The sequence below is a fragment of the Antechinus flavipes genome, chromosome 1 (assembly GCF_016432865.1).
Source record: "Antechinus flavipes isolate AdamAnt ecotype Samford, QLD, Australia chromosome 1, AdamAnt_v2, whole genome shotgun sequence".
Taxonomy (NCBI): domain Eukaryota; kingdom Metazoa; phylum Chordata; class Mammalia; order Dasyuromorphia; family Dasyuridae; genus Antechinus; species Antechinus flavipes.
In genome coordinates this window covers 512,395,561-512,412,563 of record NC_067398.1, presented here as the reverse complement: position 1 = coordinate 512,412,563, position 17,003 = coordinate 512,395,561, and the positions used below count along the sequence as shown (strand labels likewise).

General features: G+C 32.4%; 1 protein-coding gene across 5 annotated transcripts in view; it reads right to left on the bottom strand.

Moving 5' to 3' along the window:
* CEP192 (centrosomal protein 192) overlaps positions 1 to 17,003 on the bottom strand; it is a 156,972-nt gene that overhangs the window by 115,054 nt on the left and 24,915 nt on the right. For all 5 annotated transcript variants that reach the window (XM_051970500.1, XM_051970501.1, XM_051970499.1 and 2 more), the window contains 2 exons: positions 13,739 to 13,829; positions 1,106 to 1,260 (listed from right to left, as the gene is read on the bottom strand). In XM_051970500.1, coding sequence (XP_051826460.1) covers positions 1,106 to 1,260; positions 13,739 to 13,829 — 246 coding nt within the window. The remainder of the gene's footprint in view (positions 1 to 1,105; positions 1,261 to 13,738; positions 13,830 to 17,003) is intronic.

Sequence of the window (17,003 nt, the reverse complement as noted above, 5' to 3'; positions counted from 1 at the left end):
ATCTGGCCTCACACACTTACTACCTTCCTAGCTATGTGACTCTGGGCAAGTCACTTAACCCCAATTGCCTCAGCAAAAATTTAAAAAAATAAACTTTTTTCCACTGTAAAAAAAAAAAAAAAAAAAAAAGAGTTATGATTTGTTAGTTTGTTAAGAGCAGTTACACTGAAAAAATAAATCTTTAAGATAAAACTATATGTGTCTGTCTATATGGTATGTGAGTGTGGGTGTTGACTATATGTGTATCCTTTAAACAGTCAAGAATATATGCCATTAATATATTTATCATTTGAAGAATCATTTTTTTTCCTCAGGAAAAACATCAGCTTAAAATTCCTTTTAATAAAGATAACATGCTCATTAGATTATTATTAAAAGTGACATCTTAAATGGAGGAACTGTTACTTTGTAAAGGGTAGAGGATGCAAAACAGAGTTATTTGTGATAAAGGATAAAAAAGTGAATATCAAAAAGCCAGAACACTTAAACTAAAGATTTCCTACCTCCTCAGAAATATAAATATGCCTTCAAAGTAGTAGAGCAGAACTACCTGTCATTCAGATGATCTGAGAATTAGGTATTTATAATTAATATATATAATCAGCAAGAAATTCATTACTGAATTAAGAGCAAATTGTGGTTTCCTAAAAGATTTCATTTTATAACAAATGTATTTATGAATTAATCCTCTGAAAGTAGACCAAGTAAGGGGCAGCTTGGTAGCAAAGTGGATAGAGCAGAAACTGTGAAGTTATTAGGAGGACCTCAGATCCACCACATATACTTCCGAGATCTGAGGTAGATGTGGACTGAGTCCTAATCCATTGCCTCTCCTACACCATCCCTACTCGCCTAAAAAAGAAAGTAAAAGTTTAAAAAATAGGCTCATTGAGAAATGAATTGCTGAGTTGCTTTTATTAAGAATATGGTAGGTCAAAAGGCAGCACATATTTCATATTAGATCAACTCTGTGGAAAATGAAGTTAAAAAAAAAGGTGTTTTAATCTGGTAAGAACATAAAGAAATTATTACATTATATAGTAACATATTAGTAACTTATAGATATCTCTGTAATTTTAAGTCAATGAACCAATAAGTGTAATACCTGGCTGATTGGATCACTTGATTGTTTAAAAGTTGGGTTAGATTCCAAAAGTTCTTGTTCTTCCTGATCTTCTCTTAGCATTTCTGGGAATGCTAACTGTTGAAAATACTCTTCCAAATGATCATCATAAAACTCTTCATCATCAATGTCTTCATCTTATGATAATAAAAGGATAAATTTTTAGAAGCTCTTATAAGACTGAAGTTTATTTTCATTAGAAAATAGTTTAATCAATTAGAGACCATTACTGATCACAAAATAGAAAATTTTGATTATATCAAATTAAAAAGCCTTTGTACAAACAAAACTAATGCAAACAAGATAAGAAGAGAAGCAACAAACTGGGAAAACATCTTCACAGTTAAAGGTTCTGATAAAGGCCTCATTTCCAAAATATATAGAGAACTGACTCAAATTTATAAGAAATCAAGCCATTCTCCAATTGATAAATGGTCAAAGGATATGAACAGACAATTTTCAGAGGATGAAATTGAAACTATTACCACTCATATTGATCAGAGAAATGCAAATTAAGACAACTCTGAGATACCACTACACACCTGTCAGATTGGCTAAGATGACAGGAAAAAATAATGATGAATGTTGGAGGGGATGCGGGAAAACTGGGACACTGATGCATTGTTGGTGGAGTTGTGAACGAATCCAACCATTCTGGAGAGCAATCTGGAATTATGCCCCAAAAGTTATCAAACTGTGCATACCCTTTGATCCAGCAGTGCTACTACTGGGCTTATACCCCAAAGAGATACTAAAGAAGGGTAAGAGACCTGTATGTGCCAAAATGTTTGTGGCAGCCCTGTTTGTAGTGGCTAGAAACTGAAAAGTGAATGGATGCCCATCAATTGGAGAATGGCTAGGTAAATTGTGGTATATGAATGTTATGGAATATTATTGTTCTGTAAGAAATGACCAGTAGGATGAATACAGACAGGCTTGGAGAGACTTACATGAACTGATGCTAAGTGAAATGAGCAGAACCAGGAGATCATTATACACTTCAACAACGATATTGTATGAGGATGTATTCTGATGGAAGTGGATTTCTTTGACAAAGAGACCTAACTCAGTTTCAATTGATAAATGATGGACAGAAGCAGCTACACCCAAAGAAAGAACACTGGAAAACGAATGTGAACTATTTGCATTTTTGTTTTTCTTCCCGGGTTATTTTTATCTTCTGAATCCAATTCTCCCTGTGCAACAAGAGAACTGTTCGGTTCTGCAAACATATATTGTATCTAGGATATACTGCAACATATCTAACATATATAGGACTGCTTGCCATCTGGGGAGGGGATAGAAGGAGGGAGGAGAAAAATCGGAACAGAAGTGAGTGCAAGGGATAATGTTGTAAAAAAATTACCCTGGCATGGATTCTGTCAATATAAAGTTATTATTAAATAAAATTTAAAAAAAAAAAGAAAAAAAATAGTTTAATCTCTCTCAGTGGCATAAGAAATTTATTTTACCATCTCAACTTTCAGAAAAATTCAGAAATATTCTAACCCAGGAAATTCAAGCATAATTCAATATTAGAGAACTCAATTAAATAAAATGAAAACCATTATTTTATGTAAAGGAACACAAATAAAATATAGCATTTAATTTGAAGTTTTCTTGAAATTAGGCATAAAAATTGGAGAATGTTCTTAATATTACAGGAGGGTTGTTTTTTCACATTAGTAATAGTAAGGCTAAAATATTTTTACAGGACATGATTATACACCAAGAAAATGTAAGACAAGAAAAAAGTTAATAAATTTATCAAGGTAAGTACATATAAAGTTCATTTGCATTTTAAATGTTTCAAATAAAATCCTTAAAAAGTAAAAGAAAACCATTTAAAATCCAGAAAATAAAAACAACGAAGACACAAAGATTAACCCACCAAGAAAGCTTCCATAAAGACAATATAAGCTGTCTTGGCAGAAATAAAAAATGCTTAGTTACTATATGTTAAGACAACCCAAAATGGTAAATATTACAATACTTCTCAAATTAAAATTGGATTCAATGCAACATCAACAGATAATTTTACGAAAAATAGATCGAACAAAAACTTATACAAATCTACAAGTAAGCAAAATTATTTCTATATTCAACGAAATATCTTGCCAAATTTCAAAATATATTATTGCTGAAGTAATTATTGATTCTATCTAGGATCAGATTAAAAAGGAAATAGAACAACATTGAACAGAATTTAGAAACAGAACTAAACATATATAAATCAACAATGCAGGAAATTTTTAACTTAACATACTGAAGAAACAACAGGTAGAAACAACTAAATAAAATGTAAAATACTACATAATAAAAAATATAACTGAGATAACAAAGAGAAACAATAGCTAGAAAAAAATCCTTTAAGGTTAAACTTATTTAATAATTATACAATACAATATATAATAATAATTATACAAATTCAAACAAATATCCATGCCCCAAGAATCTTAAGGATATATCATTCCAATACTTTAAATAATCACTTTCTCAAAATTTCAAACTCTCAGATAAGAGAAATATAATATAAATGTCAATAGCTTTGCAATACTGCATTTCTTACAAGTTGGCAAGAAAAAAAAAATCACAAAATAAAGTTTTTATTGATAAGATTTTGGAGAGAAACATCCTATTATTATCTGGTTGATGAAATTAAAAACAAACAATCTTTTGGGGATGCAATCTGGCAAAATATAGTAAAATAAATATAGTCTAATAACAGCCAGTAATTTCTAACAACTAGAAATACACTTTGAGGATACATTAAAAAGAGGAAAGAGACCTTTCAGCATAAAAATATTCAATATTTTTTCCTAATGATGGAAAAACTGAATGAACTTGTATGTCTCATCATTATGATTTATGACTGTCCTGATAAATATAGAATGTAAAGAAAACAAATGTAAAGAAAAAAGGCTTTTCATAGTCTATGTAGCGATGCAAAGTAAAGAAAGCAGAATTCCAAGCATATAAACACACATAACTATGTAAAAAATTTTAGACTACACAAGAGAGAGACCAGAAGGGAACAGAATTTTTTTTCCAATGTTCTTAACCTTTCTTTAAGAAAAAATGTAAATAGCTCGAATTACATATTTTTAGTCCATGTTATTTTAGCTTGAAAAACATTCATAAAAACCTAAATTTAAAAAAAAAAAAGTGTTTGTTTTTCTCAAGTAGGGTTACATGTTTCAGGTCTCTAACAAATGATAGGTTGGTTTACTTTACTAAGTAAATGATCATATATTATATCCCAAAAGGCTATCAAACTGTCACTACTGGGTCTCTATTCCAGAGATGATAAAAGAGGGAAAACGACCCACATATGCAAAAAATCTTTACAAAAGCTCTTTTTTTCATAGTGGCAAGGAACTAGAAACTGAGTGGATATCAATTTGGAGATGGATAAATTAACTTATCATATATGAATGTAATGAAATATTATTGTTCTACAAGAAATGACGAGCAGTGCATTTTTCCCCCTTTTTGATCTGATATTTCTTATGCAGCATGATAATTGTGGAGGAGGTGGGGGAAAGGGAGGGAAAAAAATTGGAACACAAGATTTATGTGATGAATGTTGAAAATTACCCATGCATATGTTTTGAAAATAAAATATTTACAAAATTGAAAAAAAATTAGTTATCTTTTAGTGATTTAGAACATTCTTTTACAAGCATATTACTAGTCAGAAAATATTTTGAGAACTGTGTATCCATTTCCATTATCTAATGTTGAATAGCATTTGGTCTTTTTTCTATAAGCTGTCTATAACAAATATCAGCAATTCAAAGATATTTATTTGGTGGAAAGTCTTTTTTTTAAACTAACAACTTACTTTCTTATCCTAGATGTATCAATTAAGCTTATGTAAAAGATTGTGGTGGTGTTCTTCTTTTTTATAATATGATGGTTCTCTGAGAGCAGGTTTCTTGGGGAGGTTTTTCTGGAGTTAAAATCCAATTTTTTACTGTCTCTTCCAAAATAGCCCAGTTAATTTTCTTAGAGGCCTCTTTCCTTCCTTGGTTCCAAGAGCTCTTGCAGCTTGTCCTTTGTCGCTTCCAGCTCCCTCTGAATCCTGGTTCTACTTCTCCGAATCCTTCGTTCTGCCCGACTGCAGTCTCTATTTTGTCATTCTTCGGAACTGACTGACTGAAGTTCTAAGAGCTTCTTATATATGATCTCTTAAAGGTGTGAACCCAAAGGTTGACTCCTCCTCTGAGAGAGTGGGATTGTGGGTTTCTGACTTGTGAATCTCCTGAACTTGTGAACTCCAATGTGTGAGCTAATGTGTGAACTTTCAAAGGTATGAACTCTAATGTGTGAATTCTCCCAAAAGTAGAAATCCTAAGCACACAAGCATTGTTTCCATCAACTCTAATGAGTTAATACCTTGTTTCAAATTCTGGCCCATAACAGAAGATAGTCCACACTTTATAGAATATAGTGCACATTTTATAGAATAAAAATTATTTCTTGTTTGGTTAAGAATTCAAAAAATTTTGAAAAAAAGAAATGATGAGCAGGCTGATTTTCAAAAAACCTGGAAAGACTTACACATGAACTGATACCAAGTGAAGTAAGCAGAATCAAGAGAATACTATACACGGTAACAACAAAATAATGTGATGATCAACTGTGTGAACTTGGCTCCTTTCAACAATGCAGTGATTCAAGGTAATTCTATTAGACTTGGAATGAAAAACACCTACCACATCCTGTTATAGGCCAGAACTCTGGATTCTTACAAGGTGCTAAACTCAATAGATTTGATAAGACAATGGCTATCTAGTTTAGCATGATGATTAGTAGTTTTCTAGTTCAGTACATGTATTAGTACTTAATATAGTTCAATAAGATTGACATCTATTCTATAAGATTCACATCTATGATAATGTAATTATAATTGAGCATATAAGCTGGGACAAACTCAGCCAGACAGATTTATTCTATCTCACACCACCATGGCTGGCAGGCCTGTCCTCCTTTGCTTGTCCACTGAAACCAAGACTCCAGAAGGCCTCCAAGAAATCTAGCCCAAGGCTCCGGGCAAGGAGACAAGACTATGAAGAAGACAATATTTTTGGACTTTATCTTTGGCTATTCTCGTGGTGATTACTCTAATGAAAAGAAGACCCAAAGACCTCTAGAAAACCAACCAGAACACTACAACATCCAGAGAGAGAATTATGGAGAATGAATGTGGATTGAAACATAATCATTGTACTTTTTGTTTTTTTTTCATTCTCGTGGTTTTGTCCCTTTTGATTTGATTTTTCTTGCACAATATGACATATATGGAATTATGTTTAAAAGGATTGCACATATTTAACCTATAATAAAAGGTTACTTGCTGACTTAAGAGATGGGAGAGATAAAGGAAGAGAAAAATTTGGAATACAAAGTCTTACAAAAATGATTATTGAACACTATCCTTATATGCATTTTGGAAAAATAAAATGTTATTGAAAATTTTAAAATAAAATAAAATGTTCAAATGAAAAAGAAAAATTGAGCACCTTCATAAACTTATCACAGGGGAACCTTATAAGTAGATCACATTTGGCAAACCATATCAAAGTAAGAAAATGAAAGCGAAGTAGAATATAATTTTTGCGTTTATGACACCTGAAAACTTTTCTATAATATATAATATTATCATAATTTCTATAATCATAATTTCATGGATAATAAAGAGACTATTAAACATTATCTATACAATAATGATAATGTTCCACAATGAGAATTCCTTCAGCTTTGTCTAAAGAAATGATTTGTCTAATTCACTATCTGTAAGGCTTGTGTTCCAATTTTTTTTCTGAATGTAATAGTAAGATATACTATTCTACCTACCATTTTTAACTCTCAATGCATAGTAATAACAATGGGCCTAGACTCGGAAGACTATTTTTCATTCAGAGTGGAACAAAAGAAAACGTCCTTGCAACCATACCGTAGGGAGAACACGTCAACCTTAAACACAAGTTAAATAAACAAAGAACAAGATTTCAGTAACATGAACTCTACAATGAAACAAATACTTCCAACACTAGTACAACATGTATGAAAACACAATTCTTCTTTCATCAAAACCTATGCAATACACTCTGATGTAATGAGGATTGATAGACTTAAAAGTCAGGAAAACTTGGTTTCAAATATCATCTCCACCTTATATGAACTGATGCTAAGTGAAATGAGCAGAACCAGGAGATCATTATATACCTCAACAATGATACTGTTTGAGGATGTATTCTGATGGAAGTGGATCTCTTCGATAAAGAGAGCTAATTCAGTTTCAAATGAGCAAAGATGGGCAGAAGCAGCTATACCCAAAGAACACTGGGAGATAAATATAAACTGCTTGCATTTTGCTTTTCTTCCCGGATTATTTATACCTTCTGAATCCTATTCTCCCTGTGCAAGAAGAAAACTGTTCGGGTCTGCACACATATATTGTATCCAGGATATACTGTAACCTATTCAACATGTAAAGGATTGCTTGCCATCTGGGGGAGGGGTGGAGGGAGGGAGAGGAAAAATCGGAACAGAAGTGAATGCAAGGGATAATGCTGTAAAAAATTACCCTGGCATGAGTTCTATCAATAAAAAGTTATTAAAAAAAAATCAAATATCATCTCCAACTTCCACTACTAGTAATGAGAACCTACCTCAGGAGGGGGATTGTTATGTTATATAAAACTTTTTCAAACCTTAAAGCATTATTGTTACAGTACTTTGAACAGAGGTGAGACAGTGAATGATTTTATGTAAAGATAACAAAATTCAAGTATTTTCCTACTGCACAAGATTAAGAATTCTCCTAAAGCAATCTAAAAAGCCTATGTGCAAAATATAACCTAAACAGTTATCTTTTGAAGGTGGATTTTTTTTTTAAACTAAAGTCTATAGTCAAGACTATAAATCACCTAGGTAATAACAAAACTGTGAAGCTGGACAGGAAATAGCTTTTCTTATCCTCAGTTTCTTCATCTATACAATGAAGATGATGACAACACTTAACAAAGCTGTACTGTGAGGATTAAATGAAATCTAAAACTCATTTCTACCTAGAAGAAGAGAACATAAATATCAGAGCTGGTTTAAATGAATGTTTAGCCAAAAGTATGACAATAAAGTAATGAGAATTGTTTTCTTCTGCCTCAAACTAAACATTAAAAATAATTTAATTTTAAAAAGACAGGTTCTCCAGAATATAAGTGAAAGCATCAATGGATTATGTTCCCCGAGGTTAAACATGCTCACTTTAATGTACAGATTTGCTATCCCTATAATCCATAAATTGAGACATTTTTCATTTAGCCCCATGTCTCATTCTATTTCTTAAACTTCTATAAGTATGTTCTCTGTAGACTTCAAAACCTAATAATATACAATAATACATAAAGTAAAATGCATATTAGATTCAAGGATCTTGAGATAAAATCCAGGAAAATGGCAACTTTTATTCTTAATTTTGTAGAAGTTCCCATAAAACACACAGAAACAAAGCAAGAAAGCCAAACATATCATTTTCAACCCCCTACGGAAATCTGGATAAAGGCATGAAAAGGGAAAAAGAGAAAACAAGTGTAAGAACAAGTATGGGGACAGAATGCCCTGGTTATCTACATAATGAAAAACTAAGTGATTCCTAGTGTCTGAATCCTTAAAAAAATTCCAGAAAAAAAAGAACTGGGGATGGAGATGACCCAGTTTAATACAATTATGTTTCAGAAAAAAACAAAATTCTAAAGGCTGCAATTTTTTCAGTTGTAAGCTAAAAGTGGGCAACTAGCTGCTATCACACCTGAAATCAGAAAGATACAAGTTAAAATCTTGCCCTCATACACATATTAGCTGTTCGATTCTGGGGGCAAGTCACTTAACTCTGTTTGCCTCAGTTTCCTCACCTATAAAATGAGCTAGAGAAAGAAATGACAAATCACTCTAGGATCTTTGCCAAAAAAAACCTCAAATGGAGTGATGAGAAATTAGCTGGTCATGAATGAAACAATAAGATAAAAGCAATTAAGCCAAGAATACTGCTTATTTTAACTCAAAACTGGATAGCATTGGTGAGAGAGGAACCATATTCATGGGTGGTACCCTGGAATAGAATGCTGGACTTGGAAATACCAAGACCTGAATTCAAATCAAAAGCAAGATTATACAGCTAGCCACTTATGTATGTAGCTATATAATCCTGAGAGCAAGTCATTTAACCTCTCGTCCTCAGTTTCCTATCTGAAAATGGGGATAATAACAGCATCTATGTCACAGGATGATTTTGAGGATCAAATGAAATGATATAGGTAAACCTCTACAAACTTTAAAGTGCTATATAATTACAAACCATCAATCAATAATCAGTAAACATTTATATAGCACCTACAATGTGTACAAGATAATGTGCTAAGCACTAAAGAAAGAAAAGGAAACAAAAAAGTCCCTATTTGGATCACAACATAGAATTTTCACCTTTTTATTGTTGTTTGCTTTTTTTTTCTTTTTTCATTTTTTAAAATTGATTTTTCTTGTGTAGCATGATAAATATAGAAGTATGTTTAGAGGAATTACACATATTTAACCTATATCGGATTACTTGCTGTCTAGGAGGGAAGATGGAAAGGAGGGAAGGAGAAAAATTTGGAACACAAGATTTTACAAAGATGAATATTGAAAACTATTTTTGCATGTATTTTGAAAATAAAAAGCTATTATTAAAAACGACCAAAAAAAAAAAAAAACCCAAAACTTTCCCTATTTTCAAGGAGCTTATACTGTAGAGTAAGAGATAACATGCAACCAAAAAAAAAAAAAAAGACAAAGCAAGCTCTATACAAGATATAAAAGGGAGTAATTAAAAGAGAGAAGGCATTGGAATTAAGACAGGATAGGAAAGATGTTAGGACTTTTAAAAAAACAGAGGGCAGTATATGGAGCTAAGGAGGGGCGGTGTTCCAACCACAAAATATTAGCTACATCAAACAAGCATAGGATAAGATATTTAAAAATTCATGGAACCAATTTTTCTTGTGTAGAAAGAAGTGTTATAAATATGTATACATATATTTTATTTAACATATACTTTAACATATTTAACATGTATTGGACTGCCTGCCTGCCATCCAAGGGAGGGGGTAGGGAAGGAGGGGCAAAGTTGGAACAGAAGGTTTCGCAAGGATCAATGATGAAAAAATTACCTATGCATATGTTCTATATATAAAAAGCTATAAAATTAAATAAATTTTACAAATAAGAAAAATTCATTGCACTATAACAACAATTATAACTTATAAAATGCTGAAAAACATACTGGAATAGAAAATTGCTATATAGAAGAATGGAAGACATAAGCTGAGAAATATGAGAGGAAGAAATACTTTTGGAAGGAGCAAAAAGCAAACATAGTGAAGCCAAGAAATCAATGAACACAAAAATAAAATTAAAGATCCATAACTTAAAAAGACAAATAATCGCCATGCTAAAATATGACAAATCTCAAAAACTGATCTAGAAGAACAAATCTCAGAAAACTAATTTCCCAGAAATGGGAAAAAATACTAAATCTGAAGGAATTTTTTTTATAAAAACTTTTTATTTTTCAAAATACATGCAAACAAAGTTTTCAACATTCACCCTTCTAAACTTTGTGTTCCAAGTTTTTTTCCCTTCTTCTCTCTCTCTCTCCTTCCCCCCTAGGGAACAAGCAATCCAATATAGGTTAAAAATGTACATTTCTTTTAAATATATTTCCACATATCATGTTGCATAAGAAATATCAAATCAAAATGGGAAAAACCACAAGAAAGAAAAAAAACAAACAAGAACAAACAGGTAAAAATACTATGCTTTAGTATTTACTTTTAAATTTATTTAATATTCACATTAATTCCCCATAGTTTTCTCTCTGGATGAGGATAGCTCTTGTCATCCCAAGTCTTTTGGAATTTCCTTGAATCACTTCATTGTTGAAAAGAGCCAAGTCCATCACAATTGATCATCATCACATAATCTTCTTGTTATTGTGTACAACCTTCTATTGGTTCTACTCACTTCACTTAGCATCAATAAGTTCACTTAAGTCTTTCCAAGCTTTTCTGAAATTATCCTGATCATGTCTTATTATTCAGCCATTCCCCAATTGATGGGCATCCATTCAGTTTCCAGTTTCTTGCCATTACAAAAAGGTATCCTTTTCCCTTTTTTATAATCTCTTTGGGAATACAGACCCAGTAGAGACACAGCTAGATCAAAGGATTAACAGTTTGATAGCTCATTGGACATAGTTCCATGTTACTCTCCAAAATGATTGGATCAGTTCACAATTTCACTAACAAGATATTAGGCAGTTTTTAGATGGCATCCAGCTAAACTTGCTCAGTGTTCTTCAAACAACTGTAAATCATGCTTCAAATCAAATAGTGGTATCACAGAATTGCTTTATTTGCATTCCTCTAATGAACAGTGATTTAGAGCATTTTTTCGTGACGAGAGATGGCTTTAATTTCTTCATCTGAAAATTGTTCACATCTTTTGACCATTTATCAATAGGGTAAGTTTATATTCTTATAAATTTGAATCAATTCTCTACATATTTTAGAAGTTAAGGCCTTTAGCAGAAATACTGCATGTAAAAAATTTTCTCCCAGTTTTCTGTTTCCCTTAAAGAAAAAAATCTGAAGGAAAACTCAAGATTATGTTTTTAAGTGCTAAGAGTGAGATAATCTTCTAAGCAATCATTTGGATGACACCTGTGCTTATGCTGATACTCACTGCCTTCAGATGTTAGTATTTTGAAATGATATCAGTGTTGGTGTTCTTCTTCAGTCGTGTTCAACATTTCATGACCCTATTTTGGGGTTTTCTTGACAAAGATAATGGAATCCTTTGCTATTTCCTTCTCTAGGTTGGCAAATAGGGTTAAGTTATTTGCCCAGGTTCACACAGTCAGTGAGTATCTAAGGCTAGATTTGAATTCACCAAAATAAGTCTTCCTCACTCCAAACCCTATATTCTATCCTCTGCACCATCTAGTTGACCAAATTAGTAGTAGTATTCTCAAAAAACCTCTTCTGTGGACAAGATTTCTGCTAGTATGTTGCTGCTTAAGTCCAAAATCATTCAAAGGGAAAATGTAAAAAGTCATGGTGAAGTTTGATATTGAAACTGGATTCTGTTTTTCTGACTTTTTTGATAATGATTTTTTAATGGTTGCAGAAAACTAATCATTTATATTTAATATGCTAACATAAACTCCAAGAAACATATTCAAATTAATTTAATGTTACAATGATACAGATTTTTAAATGGGGAATTATTTTCTAGAGATACAGAGTAAAAAGAGAAGAAGTTAACTTTATCTGGCTTTGTTATCCTTATGATTTTCAGAAACAAAATTACATCATATCCTTTTAAGTTTAACAAATAGGATGAGTTGTTTTTTTTTTTTTTTTAAAGAATTTTTAGAGGACAATATTTTGTTTCTACATATTTAAGAAGGAAGCATGAACCCTGGAGACCAGATTAAAAACCTACATGTGACACCTACTCTCTATTATCTTGGACAAGTCATTTTAACTTATCTGGACTGTAGTTTTTTCATGTAAAAAAATGAGATGAAAAACTAGATAGCCAAGGAGGTTATTTCCAGCTTTATATATCACATTTCTTTAATTAAAAGATGCAATAAGGTACACATAGTAAATAAAGGGTCAGCTTTTGAATCAAAGACCCAAATTTAAATCCTTCCTCTGATCTATACTGTGATACTATACTATACTATACTATGCCATAAACATGTCACTTAAGCACGCGGTATCAAACTAAAACTGTGTACAAGTTAGAGAGGCACTACCAGAATCAGAAGGAATTTCCAGAGGGAGGCATACTTTTAACATCATAGTTCAAACTATGTGCCAAGTTAATTAAATACATTATTCTCTTTAAATTCTCGATTTACAAAGACAATTTTTCAAAGTTGCAAAACAAACAAAAATGTCAACAATCAAATAATAAAAATATTAAATTAAATCAAGATTACTCAGTGGTTTGTATCTTAGGAACATGTTAAACCAACTAAATTATCTCCAGAGAAGTGAGACCTCAGGGGGAAAGGCACTGGAACCAATATTATAGGAAATATAAGAATGAGTAAAAGAAAAAAAAGGGGAAGAAAACTCCAAAACAAACAAGATAGTTGCTTTCACATATCTAAAGGGATATCAGATGAAAGGCATAATAGGACTTATTCTGACTGACCTCAGAAGGCAGAATTAGAAGAAGTTACAAATAAGCAGATTTAGACTTGAATAAGGCAGTGCTAGATAACAATAAGAACTGTCCCAAATTTATGTAGAATGCTTCATGAGAGAGTAGCCTCTCAATCACTAGAGGTTTTTCTACAGACAAAAGCCAAATGACCATGCAACTAAGGTTGCTGAGAAGAGTCTTAAGATGATCTTAAATGGACTAGACAGTTTTTGAGGTTACTTCCAATTCTGAGATTCAGTAATGCCAAACTGGCTTATAAATATGAACTAAAGGCTAAAATCTGAAAGAGCTATAAAATAAAGTTAAAATGTTCAAACGGTGTATATACTATACCAGAAGAGTCTCCCAAGCTTCTAAATGATATTAACTTTTCATTTTCCAAAAGGCTTCCTTCTTCATCAAATAATGGTCTGCGGGGATTGATCTGTACAGGAAGAACAGGAAAAGATTTCTTTTGTTCATTTCTAAGGAACTGATAAAAGGCAGAGAAAGTCTTATAACACCTTAACCAACCACATAAAAAAAAAAATTCTACTGAAAACAATCAAAAAGCATTTGCATAAGACTCCCTATATTCCAGGCATTGTCTTAGATGCCAAGGATAGATACAAAGACAAAAAATATTAAAGTATCCCTACTCTGAAGCAAAAACATAACCTATTAGAGAAGACAGTATATATTATGAATAACTGAAAAAGTTTGTTTTGTTAAGTGCTCATTATGTACAAAGCACTATACTAACATTTAGGGAACACAAAGACAAAAGCATGACACACTCTGGTCTCAAAAAACTCACATTTAAATGGAGGAAAAAACAAAAAATTAGAGGCTTCAACTTCAAGTTAAATAGGAAGTTTTCAGGATCCTTAGAGAACCACCAACATTACCAAATGGTAATATATCTTCATTGATGTTGATTCCAATGATAAAATGAAATCAATTTCTAACACTGAATGTTAGATCACTATGATTTGAGCAGGCAAGGTAGCACCTAAATAAGCAGCTGCCAGGTTGCATTTCCTGGTTGGAAGCAAGACCAATAATATGGTGGTCAGGCTTATATTCTGATTAACAGCAGATTTTGATGGTAAAGAAGGTAGGTCCCTTTTCACTAAGAACTACTCCATTTCAATGAGGGCTGCAGGGCCTAGACTAAAAGCAAGGGCATTATTTTCATAGGCAATGTCCTGAGCTTTCTCTATCAAGGTTGAAAGGAAACAATAGTTGGGTGAAAGGTTTGGTTTCACTTGCCTGGCATGCGTAGCCTCAATTTTCTCCCTTAGAAGGCTTTGTTGCTTCATCTAAGCTAATTTGCCTGTTTTGTAGGAGGCAGTCAGCAGTTGGTGAGGGTAGCTGTTTTTTTCACTGCTAGAGTGGCTTCCCTAACTGAAGGAAGAGTGTGACTGGACTAGAAAGCACAGCCTGCGGTCTAGGGTAGTGTCAAATAAAATAAAAATAGGGGCAACTAATCTACATATAAAGAACTCTGTGGATCCCATGTTGACTTAGTTTTAAAATGTAACATACCACGTATATTTTACTTTATTAAATATTTCCATTAAACATATCCATATTATTTTTTAATATGGTTTAGCGGTATTCAGAAGTGTTGTGCACCACAAGAGGAATGTGTGACACCTTCAGCCTAGTTAACATCACTATCCATAGAAATACAAATTTATATAATGGATAAATATTTAACAGAAAAATACAAAATAAACACAAGGTGTTTTGGGAGAAAGGACGTTATCAGTTGGATAGACAAGGAAATGCTTCAAAGAGAAAATAATGCTTAAGCTTAGTCTTGAAATAAATGAGAAACATATTATTCAGATTTTGGAGATGGCCAGGAGGTAAAGATGTGGAACTAGGGGATAGGAATGTCTTATATGATGAGCAAAGAGGCAGCCTATTTGATGAGAAAGGAAATAATTTAAAATGAGACTAGAAAGAGAGATTTGGGATTAAGTTAAGAAGGGCTTTAAAAACCAATCAATACTAAATCAGTTAAAAAAAAAAAAACACAACCTAGTAGCAATAGGAATCCACTTACTAGAGAGTAAATAGAGAAGGGAAGTTTGGTAAAAAGGACGACATGGAGGGGAAAAATAACACCGCCTCAAGACATTTTTGAGTTCCTGATGGAACATTCAGTTTGAAAAATCCAGTGGGAAGTTGTTAGAACTGAAGTCAGGACAGAAATTGGGGTTAGCTGTTCATATTTAAACATAAGGAAGATCATGTTGACAGATATGTGGGAAATGTTTCAAAGTGGGAAGAGAATTGAAGCAGGAAGATCAATTATAGAGATATTTAAATTTAAGGGGGTAACTGCAAAAGTGGAGAAGGGAATGAGTGAAAAGATGTGGAGGAACAACTGAGGTTGGAATGGAAGAAGGCTAGTCAAGTGATCTGGCATATTTGCAAGGCTCTTCTGTTCAGAGTCCTGACGGCAGCTCAGGGAAAACAAAGGTCTTCAATTAGGAGATGGCATTTGAGGTGAGCTTTGAAGTAAATAAGAATCTGTAATGCTATGTGTTTTTTTTTTGTTGTTGTTGTTGTTGTTTTAGCTTCTAGTTTGCTGATTTTTTTTTAATTTTTATTTAATAATTACTTTATATTGACAGAATCCATACCAGGGTAATTTTTTTTACAACATTATCCCTTGCACTCGTTTCTGTTCCGATTTTTCCCCTCCCTCCCTCTACCCCCTCCCCTAGATGGCAAGCAGTCCTATATATGTTAGATATGTTGCAGTATATCCTAGATACAATATATGTTTGCAGAACTGAACAGTTCTCTTGTTGCACAGGGAGAATTGGATTCAGAAGGTATAAATAACCCGGGAAGGAAAACAAAAATGCAGATAGTTCACATTCATTTCCCAGTGTTGCTATGTTTGTTTATAAGTTTAATTATATTTTTAAAAAATTAATAATAGCCTTTTATTTTCAAAATACATGCAAAGATAAGTTTTCAAACATTCATCCTTGCAAAAACTTGTGTTCCAAATTTTCCTCTCTTCCTCCTCTAACCCCTCTTCCCACAGACAACAAATAATCCAATATAGATTAAATGTGTGCAATTCTTCTAAATATATTTCCACATTTATCATGCTGCACAAGAAAAATCAGATCAGAAAAAGAAAAAAAAAGCAAGCAAATAAACAAAAAAAAGGTGAAAATACTATGATTCACACTCAGTTCCCATAGTCCTCTCTCTGGATATAGATGGCTCTCTCCATTATAAGTCTATTGGAATTGGCCTGAATCATCTTATTGTTGGAAAAAAAAACCCTATCAGAGTTGATCATTATATAATCTTATTGTTGCTATATATTGTGTTTCTCTTGATTCTGCTCATTTCACTCAGCATCAGTTCAAGTAAGTCTGTCCAGGTCTGTCCAGGAAATCATCCAGCTAATTGTTTCTTATACAACAATAATATTCCATAACATTCATATGCCATAACTTATTCATTCATTCTCCAATTGATGGGTATTCACTCAGTTTCTAGTTTCTTGCCACTATAAAAAGGGCTGCCACAAACATTTTTGCATGTGTGGGGCCTTTTCCCTTTTTTATGATCTCTTTGAGAT